General features: G+C 52.7%; 3 protein-coding genes and 1 non-coding gene across 13 annotated transcripts; 2 read left to right on the forward strand and 2 right to left on the reverse strand.

The window, feature by feature from the left end:
* Positions 1-217: 217 nt before the first annotated feature.
* Positions 218-11,147, reverse strand: NAGA (alpha-N-acetylgalactosaminidase). Its single transcript, XM_010373861.2, is given in 12 exon segments — positions 218-761; positions 763-864; positions 1,375-1,518; positions 3,314-3,511; positions 6,042-6,203; positions 7,006-7,100; positions 7,409-7,586; positions 8,036-8,207; positions 8,705-8,778; positions 8,780-8,841; positions 10,545-10,636; positions 11,025-11,147. Coding segments are annotated over 11 exon segments (1,236 nt in total). The 5' UTR covers positions 10,561-10,636; positions 11,025-11,147; the 3' UTR covers positions 218-728.
* A 1,542-nt stretch (positions 11,148-12,689) lies between these two features.
* PHETA2 (PH domain containing endocytic trafficking adaptor 2) lies at positions 12,690-19,746 on the forward strand. Of its 10 annotated transcripts, none has more exons than XM_030915625.1 (3): positions 12,690-15,932; positions 17,274-18,338; positions 18,566-19,746. In XM_030915625.1, coding segments are annotated over exons 2-3 (759 nt in total). In that variant the 5' UTR covers positions 12,690-15,932; positions 17,274-17,581; the 3' UTR covers positions 18,568-19,746. The 10 variants fall into 10 exon arrangements, with proteins under 10 accessions (XP_030771485.1, XP_030771482.1, XP_010371983.1 ...); XM_030915622.1 differs by having other exon boundaries at positions 17,274-17,456; positions 17,568-19,746; XM_030915617.1 differs by having other exon boundaries at positions 12,691-14,676; positions 15,851-15,932; positions 17,274-19,746.
* On the reverse strand, positions 16,336-16,439 carry LOC115893080. The gene has a single exon (XR_004053035.1). It is a non-coding gene; the product is annotated as a small nucleolar RNA U13 (small nucleolar RNA).
* A 255-nt stretch (positions 19,747-20,001) lies between the features above and the next one.
* SMDT1 (single-pass membrane protein with aspartate rich tail 1) lies at positions 20,002-23,691 on the forward strand. The gene is made up of 3 exons (XM_010373572.2): positions 20,002-20,259; positions 22,259-22,399; positions 23,455-23,691. The coding sequence occupies exons 1-2, from the start codon at positions 20,074-20,076 to the stop codon at positions 22,394-22,396; spliced, it is 324 nt and encodes a 107-aa protein (XP_010371874.1). The 5' UTR covers positions 20,002-20,073; the 3' UTR covers positions 22,397-22,399; positions 23,455-23,691.
* The last annotated feature ends 2,330 nt before the right edge of the window (positions 23,692-26,021 follow it).

Below are 26,021 nucleotides of genomic sequence, written 5' to 3' on the forward strand. Positions count from 1 at the left end.
CCATCACCACTGCCAGCATACCAGGCACAGCAGGGGCAGCTCCTGGGTGTGAGGCAAGTCTGGCATCTCTTGGAAGTACAATCTTCAGATCACTTTGGAAAAGGAGGGGCCAGAAGATGCCAGACATCTTCCATAGAGGTGAGATTTGAATCCAGCACCCCGTGTAGTGCCATCAGAGTCCCTAACTAAAGGTACCTGAGGTCCATATTACAACTACTCGATTAAAGAACAGGTTTATTGGTGACCTGAAGGTGCCAAGGTCTCCTTTGTGACCCTCACTCCCAGGTGGTATCAGCCTGCAAGGCCCTCTATGGGTAGAAAAGCCAATCACACGATTCATGGGCATTCCTGGCAAGAGGTCAGATCTCTCTACTCCTAATTAGAAAAATTCCAAATCCTGATTTCAGAGTCAGCAGCAAGGTCAGAGGCTAGAGTCCTGATGGGCATGGGGCTTCGGAGGCTGGCGAGTTGCTCAGCAACGTCTGTGGGGCTGCACACACGAAGTAGAGGCCAGGAAGGCCACAGGAAAATTGCCCCAAAAGTTTCCAAGAAGGTTTACGCTTGGGCAGGGCATAGAACCTGGCCCTGAGATTGCACTTTGGGTATGATGGGGTCAGTCACCGAGCAGGCCTGGGGAGCAGAGAACCTGCCCACTTGCCCTGGGCATGCCAAGGCTCTATGGTCTAGGCTCAGTGGTGCCATCACAGCCTGTCACATGTCCCAGCTCCTTACTGCTGGGACATCTCCAGGTTCTTGACAGGGATACAGGTACCACATCACTACCCCCGAAGGGTTGATGATCACTGTGAAGTTGGTTTCAACTCGGAGGCCACTGATGATGTCACCTGAGTAGACGTCCTGGGCCTGCAGTGGGGAGGGACATCACCAATGCCACCATGAGAATGGCTGCACAGAGACCCCCCCTAGAGGATGTAGAAGCCTTCTTCCTGGACTTTGGCCTGTCTGTGCTGGGCTTCCAGTATGCCCTACAGAAGTGGGAGCCCTGAATCCCCATCACTTCTCCACCAGCAAATCCAACAGATGCCCAAACACAGGCAGTGGAGAAAGCCCCAGCCCATGGAAAACTGAGGAATGTGCCAGCAAGGGCTGATCCTTGGGAGGGAGGAGTATAGCCCTAGAGGCTAATGGGATTCATATTTATATGCAGTAGTTCTGTTTGCATAGGTTGAAAACACTGGTGCAGAGCACGGCACTGGCTGCAGCTCTCAGTGCCTGCAGCTCCCCATGGGCACCTGCCAGAGGCCCTAAGCCCACGGCTCAGGGGAGGCCATATGTGAACAACCACCCCCCCACAATACCCTCCCACGGAAATCTGAAGCCCAGGCGGATGGCTGCAGGCAGCCAGGTGCTCACCTCGTATGTCACAGACCCGGTGAAGTTCAGCTGGCCAAGGGAGGAGTGGTAGTGATAAGGCATATCGGTCCTGCAGCTGAAGAAGACTAAGGTGCTGGCCTTGTTGGACAGAGGCCGCATGTACACTTCGATAAGAGATTTTTCCTGGGCACAGAAGATGGCTACTGGCTGGGGTCCCTTGCTCAGACAGGACCTACCATTGCCTCCCTGGCCCTCCCTGAGTTCTGGGTCCCCCAGTTCACAGCTCCATATCACACAGGCTTAGGGAGGATGCCACAGGCCTCTAGCACCCCAGCTTATCTAACCCTACCTGCCTGCCTTCCCTGACTCAGCAGATACTCATCAACACCTACTCTGAGCCCAGCCCCTATGCTAGCACACTGAGACAAATGCATGAGGCCCTGCCCCGGAAGTTCATAGGACAATGGGAGGGATAAACACAGAAACGAGGAAGCAACAACAGTACAGCGCGTGAGTGCCGGCCCCAAACAGCTGCCAGTGCTGACCTAAAGGGTGCTGTCCAGTGGGAACAGTGATCTCTGTTCCAGGAGGGTGGAGAGTGGAGCTGGATGTGAACTGCCATCCTCCAGAAGGTTCTCCAGGCCCAGCTCCACCATCAGCCCCTCTGGCAGGGAATTGTTACTTCCTCTGGGCATCACCAGTTCTATGGGTGCCTTCTGTAGTTCTGTAGGTTTCTTTTTATCAGAGTCCAGGATTTGGTAAAGAGCAAAGGCGGCCAAGGCACAGTGACTCACGCCTCCTGTAATCCCATTACTTTGTGAGGCCAAGGCCAGTGGATCACCTGAGGTCGGGAGTTTGAGACTAGCCTGGCCAACATGGTGAAACCCTGTCTCTACTGAAAAAAAATACAAAAAAAAAAAATTAGCCAGGCTTGGTGGTATACATCTGTAATCCCAGCTACCTGGGAGGCTGAGGCAGGAGAATTGCTTGAACCTGGGAGCCAGAGGTTGCAGTGAGCTGAGATGGTGCCACTGTACTCCAGCCTGGGCTACAGAGTGAGACTCCATCTCAAAAAAAAAAAAAAAAAAAAAAAAAAAAAAAAAATAATAATAATAATAATAATAAAGGCTTTGAGGTGACACTGAAGTCCAGTCTTGTTTGTAGCAACTGTGTAGCCTTGAGATACAGTTACTCAGACTCTCGAAGTTTCAGTTTTCTCATTTGTAAAATGGCAAGATAAGTACCTTGCTGAGAAAAGGTATCTAAAACTCCCAGCACATAGTAGGTACTCAATAAATAGCAGCCACTAGTAGTCGTTGTATTCCTTGGCTGTAACAGCTTCTCCTGGCCGGGTGCAGTGGCTCATGCCTGTAATCCCAGCATTTTGGGAGGCTAATGCTGGTGGATCACCTGAGGCCAGGAGTTCGAGACCAGTCTGACATGGTGTCTCTACTAAAAATACAAAAATTAGCTGGGCGTGGTGGCAGGCGCCTGTAGTACCAGCTACTCAGGAGGCTGAGGCACAAGAATTGCTTGAACCCGGGAGGTGGAGATGGCAGTGAGCCGAAATTGTGCCACTGTTCTCCAGCCTGGGTCACATAGTGAGACCCTGTCTCAAAAACAAACCAGCTCCTCCTGCTCTGGAGGGAAGCCCAAGTTCTCCGCAGGCCATCACGGGTGTATAGAAGCCCTGTCCCTCTCACCCTTCCTGTGTGCACTTACATGGCTGATGCCTCTCATCCCCGACTCCCTTGAGCTGTCCTGCTCAGCCCTGCTCTCACCTAGCAAGAGCAGGACAGTTGGAGCAGCTCCTAGCACAGTCCTCAACAATCATAAGCAACCAGAAGGGTGAGCCCTGGTTGGGGACTGGGCAACTCCTGTATCTCCCCAGGTGTTGCCCCCAGGGAGGCTGGCAGCCTTTCTCTCAGGAGAGCCCAGTTCCTCAGCCCTCCCCTTCCTTCCCTGCACACCCCAGTACCTTGTGAATCCTGCGTCCCTGGATGCCTAAGGGATCCTGGTTGATTTTGATCATGAGTGGATTCTGCAGAATGTCCATGTTCTGGGCGGAGATGGTACGCAGGTCTGTGGACATCAAGAGGGGGGCTGCCAGCACCGTCCACAGGGCCATCTGGGCTCGGGATTGCTCTAAGCTGAGACCGAAGTTTCCAATGAGCAGCTAGGGGCAGAGAAGAGGAGTAGTCAGCTCTGATCTCCTCAGGGAGGTAGACACAGGGACCATCCCCAAACTTGTAGCCGAGGAAGAGCAATTAGGGATTAGGGAAGGATGGCTGCATGTGGAGGAGGCCTGGTTCAGCAAACGCCATTCCCCAGCCCTGTGGCCTTGGGGGAGTTAAGTTACTTTCCCTCTGAGCATCAGCTTTTATTTTCCATCAAGAACATGGAGTCAGGTGCTAGGGAGGAGGGCAGATGGCCAGATGAGGTGTCGCATGCTTGTAATCCTAGCACTTTGGGAGGCTGAGGCAGGTGAATCACTTGAGCCCAGAAGTTAGAGACCATCCTGGCCAACATAGCAAAACCTTGTCTTTACTGAAAATATAAAAATTACCCAGTCGTGGTGGTACGCACCTGTAATCCCAGCTACTTGTTCAAGCACAAGAATCACTTGAACCAGAAGGCAGAGGTTGCAGTGAGCTGAGATTGCACCACTGCACTCCAGCCTGGGCAAGAGTGAGACTCTGACTCAAAAAACAAAAGGCCAGGTGTGGTGGCTCACACCTGTAATCCCAGCACTTTGGAAGGCCAAGGAGGGCAGATCACCTGAGGTCAGGAGTTCAAGACCAGCCTAACCAACATGGAGAAACCCCATCCCTACCAAAAATGCAAAATTAGCCAGGCGTGGTGGTGCACGCCTGTAATCTCAGCTACTTGGGAGGCTGAGGCAGGAGAATCACTTGAACCTGGGAGGCAGAGGTTGCGGCGAGATAAGATCATGCCATTGCACTCCAGCCTGGGCAACAAGAGCACAACTCTGTCTCTAAATAAATAAATAGGCCGGGTGTGGTGGCTCACACCTGTAATCCCAGCACTTTGGGAGGCTGAGGCGGGCAGATCATGAGGTCAGGAGTTCGAGACCAGTCTGGCCAACATGGTGGAACCCCGTCTCTACTAAAAACATACACACAAAAAAAATTAGCCGGGCGTGGTGGCAGGCGCCTGTAATCCCAGCTACTCGGGAGGCTGAGTCAGGACAATCTCTTGAAGCTGGGAAGCAGAGGTTGCAGTGAGCAGAGATCGTGCCATTGCACTCCAGCCTGGGCAGCAGAGCAAGACTCCATCTAAAAAAATAAAAAACAAAAACCCCGCGGGGATGATGGGGGTGGTAATACGCCCTGGCTACATCGCTGTTTGTTCAGATGATCAAATGGGCTCCTGTTGTCAAAAAGCTTATAAACTAGGTAAAGTCAATAAATGTTCCAGCGTGACAGTGGTAGGAAACAGAACTGGACAAAGTCCCTGCACCTACCACTGGCCACACCCACCTGCCCTAGCCACAGCTGAATGGACCAAGGGGACTCCTGACCCCAGGGCAAGCAATCCATAGTCGGGACACAAGTTACAGGCTTAGTGACAACAATTCGAGCACTGTGTATGTGCCCATCACTGTACCAAGCATTTCAGAGTTATTTTAATGCTCAAAACAACCCTATAAGGTAGCTACTATTCTTATTTTCCAATTGACAAAACTGAGGCACAACAAATTAAGTTACTTGCCCAAGGTAAACTGGCAGAGCTAGAGCTGGGACTCCACAGCAGGCCAGTTCCTGCTCCTCCAGGTTGCTCCCTCCACCTGGCTTAGCACTTGTAATTCTTATAATCATAGGATCAATCAGGTAGTAAATGCTTGTTGATTAACGTAATTATAAAGTTATAAATTGCAACAACAACAAAATGTCACAGGGCAATGACTGAGATAAAACGGAAGGGCTAGAAGCAGGACTGGGAGGGCCAGTCATGCCTGTGGAGGATGAGGCAGGGCATTGACAAAAGGATCAGAGGCAGAGGGGGGAGGGCAGTCCAGGCACTAGGAATAGCAAGGTCGTGATCTTCAACCTGCACAGCAATAACATCTTATTCCAGGATCATTACAGACCCAAGTTCTTGAGCTTTCAGAAACATCAGAATTGCCTGGGGAGATGGTTAACAGTGGGCATTCCCAGGTTCTTCCCCTAAACATTCTGATGCAAAATGTGGGGGGATGGGGCCGGGCGCGGTGGATCACGCCTGTAATCCCAGCACTTTGGGAGGCCAAGGTGGGCGGATCATGAGGTCAGGAGATCGAGACCATCCTGGCTAACACAGTGAAACCCCGTCTCTACTAAAAAATACAAAAAATTAGCCGGACATGGTGGCGGGTGTCTAGTCCCAGCTACTCGAGAGGCTGAGGCAGGAGAATGGCGTGAACCCAGGAGGCGGAGCTTGCAGTGAGCTGAAATCCAGCTACTGCACTCCAGCCTGGAAGACAGCAAAACTCCGTCTCAAAAAAAAAAAAAAAAAAAAAAGTGGGGTATGGGGCCCTGGAAACCAGCTTCTGGATCAAGTCTAAAGCAACTAGTTCAGGGACAAATTTCAGAAGCGCTGACCTAGAACCTGGCAGTGAGCCTCCAGGGAGGAAGAGAGCACAGGGCAGTGGGGAGCAGGGTCGTCACAGATGGTGGGCCTAGGGACATCCCCCTCCATCCTGGTACCATGTCGGGGTCATTCCAGTGCCCAGGGCCGGCCACCGGCTGCAGTATGTCCTGATACTTCACGAACCAATTCAGGATGGAGAGCACGCTCTGCCAGGAGTCCTGGATGTCACCATAGTTACGCCAGAGGTTGCAGATGTCCGCCAGCAGACTGTAGTTCACCTGGATGTCAAGGGGAAGTCCAGCACCAGAATCACATGCTGCAGCCCAGAGACCCACACAGGAGTTGGGGAGGCTCAGCAGGAGACACAGAGAGTGGGAAAGGGGGAAGAGAACAGGACCCACCGGCTTGCTCAGGATGAGGAGGGCCTCAGAGGGTGGCCCTGCTCTGGGGCTACCGGGGTCTCCCCTCTGTGCATGCTGGTGCCAGGAGCCTACCCTGTCCTCTCATGCCAGCTTGGGTCAAGCCCAGGGTGTGGGCCCAGGCTGGTGCACCCACAAACAACCCTCCCTGACACCCACCCACCACCATGTTCTCTCGTGAGAAACCGCTGTCTGCTGTCTTCTCAGCTCCACAGGCCTGAGCCCACCCTTTTTGGTGTCAGGCATGCTGAGGGACCCATCATGAGCCCACAGGCCACTCTGAGGCTCGGCCCCACCTGCCTGGCCTCCCCAGCCTTCTGGGTCTCCTCGCCCAATGGGCACCTCCTGGGATCCTGGGCGCTGTGTGCCAGCACAGATGGCTCTCCTGCCTCTGATCTCAACTCCTTCAGCCCACCTCACAAGGGCCTCTTCTCTAAGGCCTGCCCCTCCCTCCAACACACACACCTCTCGGGGCTGGCTGAGCCCACCCGCTCTTTTGGGGTACTTACGTAGGTCTCTAGACACCTACAAATCACCATATGGGCACCTGTGGTGAGAGCAGCCCTGGCTCTGGAAGGCCCCATCCCTGAAGCCTGGCACTCAGGAGGCAAGGAGGCCTGGGTGTGGGAAGCGCCATCAGGCAGGGCGCAGAATGGCTTACCCTTGGGGGGAGGCCACCTTCGTAGGCTGGCCAGCTGCAGGAGAAGGCGATTGGGCGGCCTGTGGCATTCAGGGCAGCAGCCATCTTGGGGTACCCTAGAGAAAGCCCAATCTGTTTCAGTCCTGAGGAGGGGCAGGAGGCAGTCTGGGGGCTTAGCCCAGACCTTTTCCCAACAGATGTGAAGAAACAAGCTCCAAAGAGTAGGTGCCTTCCCACATACCCAGAGCCTCAGATGATTCTGGGGTGGGCTATGCTGCCACCCATATTTAGGGAGCCTGGGAGCCACAATCCCCCTAACCCCTGAGTGGGGGGAATTGGGAAGTTCAGCCAAGAGGGCGCTGGGTGGGTCTTCATGGCCACCCTCCCCGTCTGCCTGTGTGCCCCAGCCAGCTGCATAACTTACCTTGGGCCCGCTCCTCGGCGGTGGAGAAGCAGCCATCCAGCTTGAGCATGTCTACTTTCCACTCGGCGAAGGTCTGAGCATCCTGGACCACCTTGTCCAGTGTGGTGCCTGGGTAACCCATGCAGGTGAAGTTGCCCATGTCAGCGTAGATGCCCAACTTCAGGCCCAGGGAGTGAACCTGTGGGGGTTTGAGGACACAGTGGACTCAAGCAGGACCCTCAGAGAGCCTCTTCAAGGCACATCTGACCCAGTTCCATTAAATCTCCAGTGGCTCCCACTGACCAAAGGAGGTGGTCCCAGCATGCTGGCCCGGCCTCTGCCCACGATGGCCCACCTCTCCCCCAACACACACCTCCCAGCGGCTGTTTCTTGCCCCTAGGCTTTTGCTCCTGCCATCCTCTCCGCCTCCAATGCCATCTCTCTGGGCTCAGCTCAAGAACTGCCTCCTCCAGGGAACCTGAGATGCCCTTTCTGGCTCTCACCACAGTGGGCCCAAAGTCGGTGTTCATTTGTCTGTTTACCCTGCTAGACTGTGAGATCTCAATCATGTAAATGAGCTCTGAGCAAGGTAGGGCGAAAGGAGTAGTCTAGCCCTGAGGCCAAGGGCAGGGCAGGGGTCAGGCTCACATAGTCAGCCAGGAAGGGAATGCCATGAGGGAAGCGCTTGGGATCTGGCATCAGGCGGCCACTGGCATCGCGCCCACCGATCCAGCAGTCATCAATGTTGAGGTATGTGTAGCCCATGTCCCGCCATCCATCTTGTGCCATCCGGTCAGCCATCTCCATGAAGAGCCTTTCACTAGTGAGGGGCGGAGGGATGGGGTAGCTCAGGGACCCAGCCCAGCCCTTAGCCACACCCTGCCTCAGCTCTGATTGAATCTGTGCTATGAAAACCATGACCTTGCTGAGTCCTAAGCCAGGTATCAGTGTAAATGCCCACCAGGGATTGTGCCATGAGCCATAAGCTGGCTTGAAAGGAGTGGCTGGCCCCAGGCCAAAAGGCAGGACTGGGTCAGGGGAAATACGGGGGCCTGGCCTGACCTTCTAACAGTTATCTCAGGGGCTGGGTTCATGTAAGGTCTCTGCCTCGTGACCAGGTTAGGGCCTGACAGTCCCTACAGAGGCCCCAGGCAGGTCACGGGGCTAGGTGTCAGACAGTCCGAGTGACTTCTGGCTGCAGTCTCTGGGATGAAGAACTCTGACCTTGCCCTCTTTTCTACTGGACCCTCCACTTCCTGCCCCCAACTCTGCAGGGCCCTGGGCAAGGCTCATCAGGTGGATGTGGACCTTACTCACCTGATGCAGTTCTTTGGGTCCTCATCACAGTTAATGTTGCAGCGGAAGCGTTCCCAGGCCAGCCAGCCCATAGGGTGGTGTCTGCAGGAGCCCATTGTCCAGCATCAGCACCTGGGCCACATGCCCCAGCAAGAGCACTAGGGGGCAAGGGAGGAGGGAATGGTGACTGTCAGTTGCCTCCACAGTTCCAGCCCTCATCCCATCCCATCTGTATGTTGCTCAGCCCTACAGAGGCTGCCTGCCTATATATAGGGGAAACTAGACTTCTGGGTTTAGGGTAGAATTGGCTCTTCCTGCAATGGCTGGTTCTTGCAAAGCAGTAAGTGGGAGGATGGTGCCTGGGCCAGGCAGTGGCTTGAGGTCTGGCCGTCACCACAGCAGTGCTTGAATTAGCAAAACTAACACCTGAAGTTATGTCCTTCCCATAACCCCCATCAGCTCCTCCCATCCCATATACAGAACTTAACAGTACATATGCTCCTAGGCCTACCATGGAACTACTGTTCTCGTAAACCCAGTGTAAGTTGAAAATATTACATCAGCCAGGTGCAGTGGCTCACACCTGCATTCCCAACACTCTGGAAGGCCGAGGCGAGTGGATCACCTGAGGTCAGGCCAACATGGTGAAACCTTGTCTCTACTAAAAATTCAAAAACTTAGGCATGGTGGTGTGTGCTGTACCCGGGAGGCTGAGGCAAGAGGATCACTTGAACCCCAAAGGCGGAGGCTGCAGTGAGCTGAGATCGTGCCACTGAATGCTAGCCTGGGCTGTGACAGAGCGAGACCCCATCTCAAAATAATAAAGAAAATATTATGTCAAAAATGTACTTAATACACCTACCTGCCAAACATCATAGCTGAGCCTAGCCTACCTTAAAAGTGCCGACAGGTCAGGCACGGTGGCTCACGCCTGTAAGGCCGAGGTGGGCGGATCACTGCTAAGTCAGGAGTTCAAGACCAGCTTGGGCAACATGGTGAAACCCCATCTCTACTAAAACTACAAAAAAATACCGGGGTGAGGTGGCGAGTGTCTGCAGTCCCAGCTACTCAGGAGGCTGAGCAGTAGACTTGCTTGAACCTGGGAGCTGGAGGTTGCAGTGAGCCGAGATTGTGCCACTCCACTCCAGTCCAGCCTGGGTGACAGAGTGAGACTCCATCTCAAAAAAAAAAAAAAAAAAAAAAAGTGCGACAACGCACATTAGCCTACAGCTGGGCAAAATCATCTAACACAAAGCCTATTTTATGATAAATTGTTGAATATTTCATGCAACTTACTGAATACTGAAACACAATGGTTGTATAGGTACTGTGGTTTCTACTGAATGTGTGTCGCTTTCACTCCACAGGAAAGTTGAAAAATCCTTAAGTCGGGGCCATTGGCCAGACTCCAGGACTCCTGAGCCCCAGTCCAGGGCTCTTTGCTCTCTACCGCAGACCCTCAAGAGGCCTCAGAGAGGCTTAAGAAGTAAGCCAGCCAGGACCAGCACCCAATCAGCTCACCTAAGTGAGCCCTTTCCTCCTCGGACCTCAGTTTCCTTATCTATAATATGGAGTTACTGTAGGGACTGTACAGGCGGTTCTCCGCACATGTTGATGTCACATCAGATAGGGAAGGTCTCTGTACTTGAGGGAGAGGAAGTGAGAAAGGAAGGGCCCCTTTAAAGGAGAAATTATTCCTGTATGGGGAAGCATCTCCTTCCCTTCCTGCCCAGCTCTAAGTAAAAGAGAGAGGGAACCTGTCTCCCCACATACCCACATTAGGGAAGAAACGCCAAAGCCCTCCTCGCAGCACTCTGGCACTCACCCCTGCCTCCCAAGCCACCCCAGCCGGTGTAGGTACCTGTCTTCAACAGCATTGCTCTGGACTCAGCTTCCGAGAACCTGACCAGATCTGGTCTGCGTGTATCAGCTGTATGTCTTGGGCCCTGGAAGCTAAGAAACGTCAGAAAAGCACTGGGGTCACGGCTGCCTGGCGAGTTCGGCCGCCCTCAACCTTGTACGTGGATCCTACACTCGGTCCCCAAGTTGCCCGCCCAATCCCCAGCCTCACTTCCCGGAGCTTGAGTTCTTCCTTCAGAAATACTAAACAATGTGTCTTGGATGTCAGACCTTACACCCTCTGCAGTGCTGGGAGTCCTGAGCGCCTACGGGCCGCCTTCGGCCCGGTCAGGGCTCAGAAAAAGGCAGCGACCGGCTTAAGGTCGCCCAGAAAGAGCGGAGCGGCAGGGCTGCGGCCAGGCTCCGGACTCCTAGCCGGGTCCGGGTTCCCGCCCTGGGCCCGCCAAAACCGCAGAGCCCCCTCCCGCCGCACTTATCTTACCGAAGCCCTCAGACCCGCGGCCGCTTCTGACTCGATTCCGGTAATCTGATAAGCCTGAAGCGTTCCAGTGAGGGCGGGGCCTCACGAAGGCAACCCTCCTCGCAACCTATCAGAATCCCCGCTAGCAACGCTGTGCCCCGCCCATACGGGCCCAGCTTCCCAGCCTCCCCAAGCCCTCCCCCACTGGGGTCCCGCCCTGCGTGCTAGCGAGGCTGGCATTGGCAGAGCCGGCTTGGGGCTGTCCTTCGTGGCCCGGACCCCGCGAGGCCTCCACCGCTGTGGGGACCACGAGGGCGAGGATCGTGCCAGCCTCACCGTGGGCGCTCAGTAAGCGGCCGTGCAGTGAATACCTGCTGAGGGCTTTGTGCAGAGGAAATGAGAGACTGCTCTGAAGCAAGGCCCCCCCTAGTGAGCCGCTGGGAAAATGGAAGTCTGGGATTAATCGTCTCTACAAGGAGGATGCGCGGGAGGCAGCAAAGCAGGCAGTCGCAGCTCCAGCAAAGGCAGCCGGCTCCGCTTCCCCGCCTGACGCTCAGGGACTGCTCGCACAGGCTCGGCTACTTCCTTCTTCATTCATTCATCAAGTATTTATTGAGAAACTGCTAGCTGCCACATGCTTTGTTCTGGGCATTGTAGGGGCAGAAAGATATTTTTCCTTACTCATCCCAAAGGTCACAGCGGACACTCCTATAAACAAAATATAGGTTAGCAAGAGAAAAGCGTAACAGATTGATTTACGCAATGTTTTATGTGACTTGGGAGCCTTCAGGAATGAAGACACAAATACTCAGGGAAAACTTTATTTTTATGTCTTTGTTTGATGAAGAATGGACACCCCTGGCCGGGTCTGCTGGCTCATGCCTGTAATCCCAGCAGTTTGGAAGGCTGAGGCAGGAGGATCGCTTGAGGCCAGACATTTAAGGACAGCCTGTGTCCAACATAGTGAGACCCCGTCTCTACAAAAAATTAAAAAACCGGGCAGGTGCCTGTGGTTCCAGCTCCTTGGGAGGCTGAGGTAGGAGGACTGCTTGAGTCCAGGAGGTCGAGGTTGTAGCGAGCTGTGATTATGTCACTGTACTCCAGCCTGGGCAACAGAAAAAAGGAATAAGGAATAGACGATTGTATAAACGCAATTAGACAAAAGGGAATGATTTGATGTTAACAGCTGAGTGTGGAAACCAGCAGTGTCTGTCTGTTCAGATTCTTCTTCTTCTCTCTGTGTGGCATTCCCTCCTGCTGGGAAGAGGGCAGGACCCCTTCTGGAATGAGAGTCTTATGGCCTAGTATCAGACAAGGTAGGTCAGAGAATTCCTTTATGGCCAGGCCTGACACAGAAAGGTGGGGGATGTTTCCAGTAATATTCGTAGTTTCTTTTTTTTCTTTTCCTTTTTCTTTCTTTTTTTTTTTTTTTTTTTGAGACAGAGTCTCCCTCTGTCACCAGGCTGGAGGGCAGTGGCGCGATCTCTGCTCACTGCAACCTCCACCTCCCAGGCTCAAGTGATTCATTCTCCTGCCTCAGCCTCCTGAGTAGTTTGGACTACAGGCGCACACCACCACGCCCAGGTAATTTTTGTATTTTTAGTAGTGACAGGGTTTCACCATGTTGGCCAGGATGGTCTCGATCTCTTGATCTTGTGATCCGCCCGCCTCAGCCTCCCAAAGTGCTAGCATGACAGGCATGAGCCACTGTGCCCGGCCAATATTTGTAGTTTCTGTAACTCACCTCAAGGAGGAGGAATTTCAGTATCTATGGCCTGCCTTGCAGGAGAAAAACGGGAGAAAGAAGGGGGGCAGGAGAAGGTCAGAGAGAGACTTTGCTTCTGAGGCTCTTCCAGTGCCCTTTGGTTCAAAGTACTCAGCACGTCCAAGTGTCATATTTTTAGGCATCGCTTTCTGACCCCTAACAGCACCTTCACTCAGATGACCACTGGGCATCTCAAACATAACCCAGACCAAGCACCGGCCACTTTCCACATCTCAGATAATGACAACTCTCCTAGGTGCTCAAGCCAAAACTGTGCAGTCCTTCCTGCTCTTTCCCTCACTCCCTACATCCAACTCCTCAGCAAATCCTGTGTTGTCTACCTTCAAAAGCCATTCTAAATCTGGCTGCCTCTCCCTCCCTGCTCTCACCGCCCTTGTGACATCTCGCCTGGATAATGGCAGCAGGCTCCTCACTGGTCTCCAGCTTCCACTGACATTGATTCTCGCCACAGCAGCGAGAGTACGCCTTGAAATCTCTCAGGTCCCTTCTCACAGCCCTGTCTAGACTAACAGTCCTCCCAGATTTACAGAGCCCCATCCCACCCCTTCCACCCCCACCTCTTACTGTTTGCCACCCCCTCCCCAGGCCTCCCAGCCTCACTGGCCTTCTTGCAGGTCCTCAAACACAACAGGCCTGAGGGCCACTGCGCTGACTGTGCCCTCTGCCTGGAATTGGCATGACTGGCTCCCTCATTTCCTTCAAGTATTTGTCCAATGTTACTTTTTCAGTGAGGCCTACCCTGACCACTCTATTTGCAATTGCAACCTCCCTACTCCCACAATTTCCCATCTCCCTTATCCTCCTCTGTTTTTTCCGTGCCACTTATTACCTTCTAACACATTTATTTGGGTGTATAGTATTAACTGAATAAAATTTAGTAGGGGAGACAGGCAATAAACAAGAAAATAAAAGTATGAGCATAGGAGAGTTTACTCTAGCAGTGAGTGCTCTGATGGAAATAACACCCCAGGGATGGGACACAGACTGCAAGGCAGGTTGCTTTGCAATGGTCCCAGAGGGGACCTCTGAGCAGAGACTCAAATCTGCGTCCAGAGGCGTCCTGAGGAGTGGAGCTGCGGCTGGGGGTGGGAAGGAAGGCCATTCTAGGCTGCAGGAACTGCAAGGGCAAAGGCTCTGAGGTGGGAGCCAAGTTCATGGCAGATGTTTGAGGACACCTCTGGCTTCCAGGGCCTTCCAGAAGCTCCAGTCTCTTGGGTTTGGTTGTGCATTCCCGAGACCTTCACCGCAGGCCGCCTCCTGGACCCACTAGGGCAGAGCCTGGGGGCTGCCGGTGGGCTTCAGGCCAGGGAAGCAGAAATGGGTAATTTCCAGAGGCAGAAGTCAGCTGACCCCGGTGGCCCGGTGGGTGGCCAAAAAAGCTTGACCGGCCCTCGCAGGCTGTGTAGGAGCCCACCCTTAGGAGGTGCCCAGAGCGAGACGTCTGTGGTTTGGCTCTGCCCCGGAAGCAGGCCTAGCAGGGAGAGGGGGGACCAGAGAGGAAGAGATGGACTGAGTTTTCCGGACGATGGGTCCGAGGCCCGCGGACCATCTGAGAACCTCTGGGTTCGAGGCCACCGGCACCGACCAGTTCTGTGGCTCGGGCAGTTCAACGCCCTCTCGGGCCTCAGTTTCCCGCCCTCGCAGATCCCGAGGCCGCCTCGGAGATCCCGGGCCGGGTGAATACTGGGCGGGGAGGGGCGGTAACTCCAACCTCCCGGGCGGGGTCTCCCAGCTCCCGCGGCCACGTTGCAGCCCAGGCGGAGGCGAGGGGTCTCGAGTCGAGATCGCCCTCTTGGGCTTCGGTGCAATCGGCGGCGGGAGGTGAGAGTGGACCTGGCGGGCTCCGGGAGGAAGTGGCCCCAGGGAAGGCGTGGCCGCGGGGACGTGGTGGGTAACAGCCCCGACACGAGGACGGGGAAACCGAGGCGGTAGCCAGGGAGACCCTGACCGAGATGACCCCTGTTTAGGGCGACAGCCGGGTTGGGGATCCCCGCAGTGGCCACTGGCACCGCGGTCTCGCACCCCCAGCTCGCCTCTCGTCCAACAAAAGAATCCAGGAAGACGCCGGGGCAGGCGGGAGGCCGGGTGTGCGGGCGGCCTGACCCCCCTACTGGTGGAGAGGAGGGAGCGCCCTTCCCCGGAGGCGGGAGAGGGGAGGGGGCATGGCCTCACGGGCTGCCCACCCCTTCGGTGTGCCCCAGTGCCGGGCCCAGGACCCCCAGTGAGGTCACTCCTCTGGCAAACATCTGTGATCTCCTCCTTCCACTTCCTGGGCCACCCCTACTGGAATGGCCTCTCTCCCCATCCAGGGATCTGACTTGTTTTTCTCCATAACCCTTAGCATTACCGGTCCTTTTGGTACCTCTTATTTCACTAATTATTCTTTCATTAATTTATTAGTATTTATTTTGTTTGCCTACAGTGTGTTTCTCCCTGTGGGACTGTAGGCTCCGGGAGGGCGGGAGACTTTGATTTCTCCACTGATGTATTCCCATTAATTCAACAGATCCCTCCTGAGGGCCTCTCTGAGCCCTGCACAGTGCTGGATATTGGGGTTCTCCTGGGAACTTAGCCGAGCCCCACCCTAGACATTCTGGGGCTGGGAACAGTGCTGTAAACACAAATGACATCGTGAGATGAAGGAAACCAGAAATGGGGGGTCTACTGGTCAGATGACCTTACGTCAGGCCACCCTGGTGGTCAGAGCCACCTTAGATGATACGGTGATCATGCAAGGCCTCCCAGATTAGGTGACTTCAGTTAAAGCCACAAAGAAACTGAGTGGGAAATGCTAGAAGGGAAAAGCTAGGAACCATGAGGGCACGTGTAGCTCTGACCTGGACTCAGGCAGGGAGCTGGGGTCTGAAGAGTAAAGGTCAAGAAAAGGGGACCCAGCCCCTTAAGCTGCTCAGGGGTTCCTGGCTGGGTAGATGGGTGGGGGGATTCTCAGGGGTCACGGAAGGCTTCCTGGTGGAGGCTGTGGTTTCATTAGGCCTCGAAGGTGGAGTAGGAGTTCTCATTCTTTGGGATAAGCTGACTGGGCTTGAGAATTGTTTTGCAGGCTCTTTGGGAACTAGGTGGTCCAAGGGCTGAGCTGTGTGGCCAGACAAGAGGTCCCTGCCCTCCCCCAGTGAGCCCTGCTGGTAAGTGGGTAGCGTGTGAGGGATTTGGGAGACGAAGCTCTGCATCTCATCGGTCATGTAACCTTGGGCAAGTTCCCCTCCCTGCGCTGGGCCTTGGTTTTCCATGAGTAAGGACAGTTGGACTAAGTGCCGTTCATGATCCTGGGGGCACCCACATTCAATGGTTATGGTTAGATCTTCTCAGCTGTACCCTGGGTTTATGCTACACTCTTTGTTTACAGAGTAGGTCCCCATCTGGCCCTGAAGGCTGCATATTGAGAGAGAAAAATAATGTTTTATCTGAGGAACTGGAGCCCCTTTAAATAATCAGGCCCAGACATATTGAAATGCAACAGCTGTCAAGTCTTACTCCTCCCTTGAGCTAAAGAATTATCTCTTTTACTTTTTTATTTTCTTTTCTTCATGTCAGATCGGTAATGTGCCCACATGGTAACAAGGTTCAAGGGTGGCACGGTTCACACATGCACGTGAACACCCAATCATCACACTCATGAACTACAGAAGGATCAAGAATTACCTCTTGAAGCCACTTGCTACGTGGCTCTAGAGGGACACCAAGTAGCCATAAAATGTTGTACACTGGACACCCTACAGTTCTTACCCTATAGTTCAACAATATATAGCCAATCACTAATCAATATTATTTCTTTTTTTTTTTTTTGAGATGGAGTTTCTCTCTTGTCACCCAGGCTGGAGTGCAATGGCACAATCTCAGCTCACTGCAACCTCTGCCTCCTGTGATCAAGCAATTCTCCTGCCTCAGCCTCCCGAGCAGGTGGGATTACAGGCACCTGCCACTGTGCCCGGCTAATTTTTGTATTTAGAGATGGGGTTTCACCATGTTGGCGAGGCTGGTTTCGAACTCCTGAGCTCAGGTGATCCACCCACCTCGGCCTCCCAAAGTGCTGGGATTACAGATGTGAGCCACCGCACCCCGCCAATCAATGTTATTTCTATAAACCAAGGAGAATTCATGCCAAACAACTTTGTCATCCTTGCCCCCTTCTGCCTATAAAAACTTGCTTGTAGGAAAGGCCCAATGCAGCACACCCCACGGCAACTTAGACGTTTGTTCTGGGCAGTTGTCCTTATTTTCACTCAAGTAAACTCTTTAAAGTTATATTTTGTGCCTCAGCTTCTGCCTTTAGGTCAATAAGATTCAACTGCTATATGCAAATAAGAGGCCAGTAGAGGCCCAGGAGGGTCATGGAAACCCTGGAAGCTTGGCCTCAGAGTTGGGAGTTGAGAGGACCCCAGATCAGGGAATAGTTTAAGCACAGTGGTTTCGATGGGTCTGGGGTCCATTTCAGCTCAGCTGACGCCTGTTTCTTTGGATTTTAGAAAGCCCTGCCCAGGTCCTGCCATGCCTCCTGTCTGATGCAATCTTGTTATTCTTTTCTCCAAGTCCGCCAATGTCCAGTTTTTTTTTTGCATGATCCTCACAACATCCCTTTGAGAGAAAAAGAAGGAGAGACGAGCCCACTTCTCAGGAGACTTTAGGGGCCTTACGGACACAGCAAGCAAGTAGGAGCTCCAGGGCTGGGGTCCAGGTCGCCTCCGGAGCCAGTGCTCTTCCCCAGTGGGGCACGGAACCACCTCCCTCTCTGATCCGCGGCCATCTCTCTTGCCTCACAGTTCCTGTGGGAGCCATGAAGCTGAATGAAAGGAGTGTAGCCCACTATGCACTCAGCGACTCCCCAGCAGACCACACGGGCTTCCTGCGCACCTGGGGGGGCCCAGGGACCCCATCGACCCCTAGTGGCACTGGCCGAAGATGCTGGTTTGTCCTCAAGGGCAACCTGCTGTTCTCCTTTGAGAGTCGCGAGGGCCGGGCCCCGCTGAGCCTGGTGGTGCTGGAAGGCTGCACAGTGGAGCTGGCTGAGGCTCCCGTGCCTGAGGAGTTTGCCTTTGCCATCTGCTTTGATGCCCCTGGAGTGCGCCCACACCTGCTGGCCGCAGAAGGGCCGGCGGCCCAGGAGGCCTGGGTGAAGGCACTGTCTCGGGCAAGCTTTGGCTACATGCGCCTGGTGGTACGTGAGTTGGAGAGCCAGTTGCAGGACGCACGCCAGAGCCTCGCTTTGCAACGCCGCTCATCCTGGAAGTCTGTTGCCAGCCGCTGTAAGCCCCAGGCTCCTAACCACCGATCTGCGGGCCTGGAGAATGGCCACTCCCTCTCCAAGGACAGCAGCCCCGTGGGCTTGGTTGAAGAAGCGGGCAGCAGGTCTTCAGGGCAGGGGTTGGCTGAGTGGGAGCTGCAGGGCCCTGCCAGCCTTCTCCTAGGCAGGGGGCAGAGCCCTGTGTCCCCTGAGACCTCCTGCTTCTCTACCCTGCATGACTGGTATGGCCAGGAGATCGTGGAGCTGCGGCAGTGTTGGCAGCAGAGGGCCCAGAGGAGCCAGCCAAAATGTGAGGAACAGGATAAGCCCTAAGTCTGCACCCTTTGAGTCAGGAAACCAGGGCGAGTTCTTTTTCAGGAGTTAAATGTTTACCCATTTCCAACGTTGTGTTTTGGGAGGGGACATGGGTTCTCTCCTTCCTGCTATTTAGGCATTCTCCAGATTCCAGATCCACCCATGTGTCTGGAAGGGACTGAGGGACCATTCCTTCCATCCTCTTTATTTCCTGAGGTCCAGAGAGGAAAGGAGACATGGACGCCACAGAGCAAGACCCCAATCTCCTGACTTCACTGGCCTGACTGGCCCCTCCCAGGGGATGTTAATGAAATGAAGGAAGTGGGAAATGTCACCTGAGAGTGTCACAGGCTTGCCCTACCTTTGACCTATACACCAGGCTCTAGAGCCATAATTTCCAACCTGCGGAGTCTCGTGTGCATTTAAATCCGAGGTAGGCTGCAGTATTGGCTTGAGGCTCTGACACTGTCAGAGAAAGTGGATTTATTGTGTCACAGGAGTTTCTGGGACCCAGCTCTTCCTGAGAGGGGTGGGAAGACTGGGGATCCTCACTCAGCAGTTTGGGTAGGGCCCTTTGAGGCAGAGGGTCTTTGGCCAGTGAAGAGAGATTTATTCTGCTCAGAGTGTTGGGGTCCCATCCTTTCTCCCCGGCTCCCCTGTTAACAGATGGTGCTGGACCTTGCCCCAGAAGGGGCTTGTAGCTTTTTTATGTCAACGAAATGCCCGCCTGTACTCTGTCTTCAGCAGCCAACTCCTGGAGCTGCCAAGTGAGGGGTTAAAGAAGAGGTGGGTAGGCAGCGTGGCTCCCTGGGTAAAGTTTGTTGCTTTGGTTCTCAGTCCTGGGTATTCTAGGAGTTTGGACACGGGATTCCGTTTCCTGTGCTAAAATTCTCTCTCCTGGCTGGGCTCCGGTAAACTGAAGCTGCTCGAGAAACCACCTGGAAACTCTCATAGCCCTGTTTGTCACCCAGAGTGTACCTGCCAGGACCTTTCCTTGCTACTCTTCCCAACATCGAGCGTGATTTTTCTAGTGTTCTGGGAGGCAAAGCGGCTGGGTCACCAGAGCCTGACCAGACTGACGCCGCAGGGGGAAGACGCAGAGGCCGGGAGGAGACACCCCCTCCCAAACACACAAAACTTGCCCCTTCCTAGCCTCGGCTCCCCTCACTGGGGCCTTGGGCAGGACTGACCCGCACCCAACTAGGCCTAAGGGGGACGCTCGGAGCCTCTTACCCGCAGGAGGCGGAGATGCGCCCAGGGCGGGCGCCCGGCCTGTTCCCCAGCCCTGCCTGGAAGCTCCGCAGCCACTGCATTTTGTTGAAGCACAGATAACACGGGCCCTTCTCTTATTGCTACAGTGTTTTGTACGCGGTTAAAACACTAGTAAAGCTTTTTCATTATTACTCATTCGTCTCCCTGGGTTTATTTCCACAGCCGGCCGTTAGGTCCTGCTCTGGCTACCCTGCCGTCCTTGGTGCGGGATCCAGGACCGCAGCCCCGCCCCGGAGGACGCGGACGTAGGGAGCTGGGGCGGTGCCGCTGCTCTCGTGACGTTACCACGCTGGCCAGTGACAAACACCTCCCACCGCCAGCACTGCACGAATGGGAGGGCTGGGCTTCTCGTGTGCTCCTCAAAGTCTCGCGAGGCTTCGGGCGGTGTTCTTCCCGAGGGCGGCACCAGGGCCGGGCGGTGGGGTCCGGGTGCCCGGGTGAGGGGCGGAGCTGGGGGCATGGCGTCCGGAGCGGCTCGCTGGCTAGCACTGGCACCAGTCAGGTCCGGGGCTCTCCGAAGCGGGCCTAGCTTGAGGAAAGATGGCGATGTCGCCGCCGCACGGAGTGGCTTAGGCCAGAGCCTGGTACCGTCGAGGTCAGTCATCGTTACCCGCAGCGGCGCCATTTTGCCCAAACCGGTGAAAGTGAGTGTCTGCCTGGAGACGGGGCGAAGGGGCTGAGGCCAATCATTGTGGGGAGTGCGTGAGGGCGGCGCTGATTGACGGGAGCCAAGGCCAATCATAACGATTACCTTAGACTGGAAGGCGGACCAAGAATAAATACGCTAGTGAGTTGCTAATTTTGACAGGTGTGTAGAAAATGGTAGGTAGACAGAAGATGGGGGGAAAACGCTGAGGGGAAGATGGCTTTTCACATTAGCTTGTCCTGAGAGGTGGGGTGCTCTGCTCCTCTGGAGTCAGAAGACTAGGCCGTGTGCTTCTAGCTTAGACCAGTCCTGTAATCTCTGCCTTGCCTGTCTCCTAGTTTATGGGATGAAATATGAATTGTGAAAGGACTCTGTAAATAAAGGGTACGTGGGACGGGCCTCATCTTTTTATGAGTTGTCACCTAGTATTCATGTGATTTACAGTCCTGACAGATGTACAGGGAATTATTAAAATCACGGTTTTTCAAATGAACAATCAGGCTAGAGCGGTGAAGTTAGTATCCAAGGCCATCGCTGAGGCCGCAGCATCCGGGTTTCTTCCTGGTACCGTCCCCATCAGGTTCTATCTTTTTCCAACACTGAACGCTGTCACATGCTTGCGTTTTTCTAGGGAAAACGAAAACAGTCCCTTATATCCAGCAAAAGTTTGCTTTAGCACTGCAGGGCCTTGTGGTGTGGGAGTTAAGAAAACATTCTCTTAAAGCTAGTCTGGCCTATGCTAACTCACACAGTTGACTGCAGGTCCATGTTGGGAAAGACCTGCCTTATCAAAGCAGTTGGAAAAAACGTTTTTTAAAATTCTAGGAATACGAGAGAAACGTTGCTGAGATTTTACTGACATTCTCCCAATCCATCTAAATAGTCTTTGAGTGTAAATACATGCCCAGTTTCAAATACATCTGTTTCTAAAATTTTTAAATCAAAATTTCTCAGGCATCAGGGAACTTGTTACTTAATGAACTGTATAGAATATCCCTTCAGTGTACATGTTTCTGTCAGCGGTTTTCGTGTATTTCGTGTTCAGGTAGAGCTCACCGTAGTCTGGCCCTCCTAGTACTGGTGCACCCGTCTGCCTGTAGGGATTTAAAGTAATTAGCAGGCTGTGTCCTAACTTTAGATGTCTAGGGTGGCTTAGACTTTTCTTTGCAGTGGACTTTTCATCCACTTTGATGGCCATAACAGTCACCTTATCCCTTTTTATTATTGTTTTTTTTTTTTTTTTTGAGATGGAATCTCACCTTGTCACCCAGGCTGGAGTACAGTGGCACAGTCTCGGCTCACTGCAACCTCCGCCTCCCGGGTTCAAGTGATTCTTCTGCCTCAGTCTTCTGAGTAGCTGGGACTACAGGCGTGTACCACCACACCCGGCTAATTTTTTGTATTTTTAGTAGAGATGGGGTTTCACCATGTTGGCCAGGCTGGTTTCGAACTCCTGACCTTGTGATCTGCTTGCCTTGGCCTCCCAAAGTGCTGGGATTACAGATATGAGCCACTGCGCCTGGCCTTTTTTCTTTTTTTTAGACAGAGACTCACTCTGTTGCTGAGGCTGGAGTGCAATGGTGCAATCTTGGCTCACTGCAACCCCTGTCTCCTGGGTTCAAGCAATTCTCCTGCCTCATCCTCCCAAGTAGCTGGGATTACAGGCGTGCGCCACCATGCTGGGCTAATTTTTTTGTATTTTTAGTAGAGACGGGGTTTCACCATGTTGGCTAGGCTGGTCTCAAGCTCCTGACCTCAGGTGGTCCACCCACCTTGGCTTCCCAAAGTGCTGGGATTACAGGTGTGAGCCACCCCGCCTGGCCCTCTCCTTTTCTAATTACTTTTCTTGCCCTGAATTTTTCCAAGGATTTTAAAATCAAGTTGCTTATGATGGGTCTGAGGTCCACAGGAGGGTCTGTCCGTGAGAGGGCCAGGTCTTCTTTGGTCCTGCCAGAGTGGGCTCTGGAGCTCACAGCTGCCACTCTGACCCTCTGCAGATGTCCTTTGGCCTTCTCCGTGTGTTCTCCATTGTGATCCCCTTTCTCTATGTCGGGACACTCATTAGCAAGAACTTTGCCGCTCTACTTGAGGAACATGACATTTTTGTTCCAGAGGATGACGATGATGATGACTAACAGGTAAGACTTGCTTTACCCTAGATGGACGAGGAAGCAGGGTGGAGCATCTGTCTGTGATGCAGTCTGGCCTGGTAGCAGCATTTGGACACTAAGGGCAGAAGCTTTAATGAATTTACCCATTTGGTGGCTAATGTTTTTTGTTTGTTTTTTGAGATGGAGTTTCGCTCGTTACCCAGGCTGGAGTGCAATGGTATGATCTCGACTCACTGCAACCTCTGCCTTCCAGGTTCAAGCGATTCTCCTGCCTCAGCCTACTGAGTAGCTTGGATTACAGGCATGCGCTACCATGCCCGGCTAATTTTGTATTTTTAGTAGACAGGGTTCTCCATGTTAGTCAGGTTGGTCTCAAACTCCCGACCTCAGGTGATCCACCCACCTCGGCCTCCCAGAGTGCTGCGATTACAGGCGTGAGTCACTGTGCCCAGCCAACTTCATGTGCTCTAATATGTGCTTCATGGCATTACTGTCAAAGATGAGGACACTCCTGACTCCTTAGCCTGGCATTCAAGGCTTGCCATAATCTGGTCACACACCTTATTCCAGTCTCATCTTCCATATTTCCAGCCACACACCGATTCCCAGTATTCACCATTTCTTGAGTTTTCACACTCATACCCACCCCCAAACATTGGCTCATTGTTCCTCCCACATGGAAGACTGTTTCCGAGAGCTCTGGGTCTTAATTCCACCCCTTCTACAGTGTCTTTGAAGTCTTCCTTCCTCCCTTCATTTGAAAGTTGACTACTCCTTCCTCTGAGCAACCAGTACCTCCAGTACATCTCTTCAAATACTTGGTATTATGTGTCTAAACATACTCAAACCAAACTTTTACTAGACTCTGAGCTTCTTGCTGGCAGGAGACATTTTTTATACCTTTGGGCCCCCAGTGCCTGGCCCGTGGTGAATGCCCAGTTAACATATGCATAAACAATCAAACGTGCTCAAAGCTGCCTTTCTCCTGCCATGTTTGATAGAAGCACTTTGTGGAATTCTTTCAGTCTGCGGATGGAAGACTACTCTATTGCCCAGTTCACTGCTGCTTTCCTTTCTTCCAGGCATTACAGAAAGGAGAAAGCAGTAACTGAAGAAATGGTGATGCTCTCAGCTTCTCTGCCTTCCCTATCAGCAGAAGGGCTCAGGGAAGGCCCTCAGCCTCCCAGTCTGGTGAAGCTTCCTGTATGGTCCATGACCATATCCCACCCCAGGCTCTGGCAGGCTCCCTGAGATGTGCTGTCCACTAAGCACTGCACAAACAAGCAAATTATGAATAAACGTAATAAATATCAGCTGTGTGTGACTGAGTGATTGCTGCAAGTTCCCAGTATGCCTAGGCTCTAGTTGGTGCGGTTGTCTCTGCTGTCCTTTATTTATGAGAGAAACATAGGCCCAGGCTATCCAGGCTGCAATGGAGCCCGGTGAACTATTCTGGGGGCCTGGGAACAATTTTCATTGTTTACAAAAGCCCAACAGAAACTGCTCATTTTCCCTTAAGAAAGCTACACGGCCTAACTAAAGCTTCATGACACTCTGTGTTCAGTGCCAGTCATTTAAGTAGTATGCTCTGCTTGTTAGCGTACTACTTAAATATAACTAGAATGATTCAAAACTTGGGTTCTGTGATATGAGGATATATATATATAGGTTTTCATCTATTTCCTGGCTTATAACTCCCAAAGCCCTTGTTTTAGGCTTTTGTTACAATGTTGGGCACTTCGGGCCTCAGAAAACAAGTCTCTTTCTCAGACCTTCTCCTGACCTCCTTTCACCTGCTGCTTTTTCTCCCCAAGGTAGGCCATAGAAACTAAAAGTATAATCTTCCTTTGCCTGTCTTCGAGTTGGCCATAAAAAGAATTCTCTGACCTACCTTGTCTGATTTTACGTCATGAGACCCCCATTTCAGAAAGGATTCTGCCCCTTACCTGGGAGGAAGAAATGTGGACAGGCCTTGTTGGACTTCCCCACTCCATCTGTATTAGATTATGCCTCTTTTGTCTACTCCCATTTTTCCACCGTTGTCCATGCTTCAATCATCCCTATCCAATGAGGTCTCCATAAAAGGCCCAAGAAGACAGGTTCAGAGAGCTTTCGGAGAACAGAACACTTGGCTTTGGAAAGTGGCATGCCTGGAGAGAACTTGGAAGCTCCATGCCCCTTCTATACCTTACCCTATGCATCTCTTCATCTGTATTTTTTGTGATATCCTTTATAATAAACCAGTAAATGGACCTAAGTGTTCCCGAGTTCTGCAAGCTGCTCCAGCAAATTAAAAAGAAGGGGTCATGGGAACCCCAACTTGAAGCTCAGAAGTGCTGGAGGCTTGGACTTGTGAATGTTGTCTAATGGGGGTGGGAGCAATCTTGTGGGACTGAGCCCCAAACCTGTGGAATCTGATGCTATCTCCAGGTAGATAGTGTTGGAAGAGAATTGAAGGACAGCCAGCTGGTGTCTGCTGCAGAACTGACTGGTTGCTTAGTGTGGGGAAAAACCCTCATACGTTTGATCACAGAAGTCTTATGTGTTTATTGTTACTGAGTGAGAGAACACAAAAACACTTTTGAGTTTTCTCCTCAGGTTCCTAAGGTGAAAATATAAAGGGATCCTTGGTGCCGTAAGTTTTGGGGCCATGCACAATGGCTGAGGCCTGTAGTCCCAACACTTTGGGAGGCTGAGGCAGGAGGATCACTTTAGCCCAAAGTTCAAGACCAGCCTGGGCGCAGTGGCTCACGCCAGCACTTTGGGAGGCCAAGGTGGGTGGATTGCTTGAGGTCAAGAGTTTGAGAGCAGCCTGGCCAACATGGTGAAACTCTGTCTCTTCTAAAAATATAAAACTAGCTGGATGTGGTGGTCCACGCCTGTAATCCCAGCTACTTGGGAGGCTGAGGCAGGGAGAATCACTTGAACCAGGAAGCGGGGGGTGCAGTGAGCCAAGATCACGCCACTGCACTCCAGCCTGGGCAACAACAGCGAGACTCCATCTCAAAAAAAAAAAAAAAAAAAAGACCAGCCTGGGCAATGGAGAGACCCCATCGCTACAAAAAAAAAAAAAAAAAAAAAGTATGGGAATCCTCACTGATCATACCTATAGGTTCCAAACCCCCTTCTCTATCATTTGGATTGCCCTGGGAAGGATGAGAGAAGACTACCATCCAAACAGATCAGTTCTTGAACCAGGGTTGATGTTTATTCTCCTGCCACTGAGAGGTACACCAGAGTTTGCAAAGACAGTAGGAATATTTCTTTTCTCTGTGTGTATATTGAATAGCTGTGCACCTAGCAGGGTGCCTGAGTAGGAAGTTAATTTCATTTTAAGGGCTAGAGCTTGTTACAAGTAGTGGAGCCAAGCCTTTGCACATCCATTTTCTTCAGAACCCAAGGAAAACTAGCCCATTTTGACAGCTCTACTTTTGCGCCTGTTAGTGCTGCTCTGATCCCTCTCTGACAGCAAGAGCTGGCTAATTTTGGATATCTGTGCCCTGACACAAAGGTGTCTAATCATGGGGACTGTAGAAACTACTACATTAACAAGTTATCCAGCCTCATGCCCAGTGTCACAGTTTTTGAACAGATGGCCTCCTTCCTTCCTGTTTACTGACATGCAAGGTTCTGAGAAAAATAATTCAGT

This window comes from Rhinopithecus roxellana, chromosome 13 (genome assembly GCF_007565055.1).
Source record: "Rhinopithecus roxellana isolate Shanxi Qingling chromosome 13, ASM756505v1, whole genome shotgun sequence".
Classification (NCBI taxonomy): domain Eukaryota; kingdom Metazoa; phylum Chordata; class Mammalia; order Primates; family Cercopithecidae; genus Rhinopithecus; species Rhinopithecus roxellana.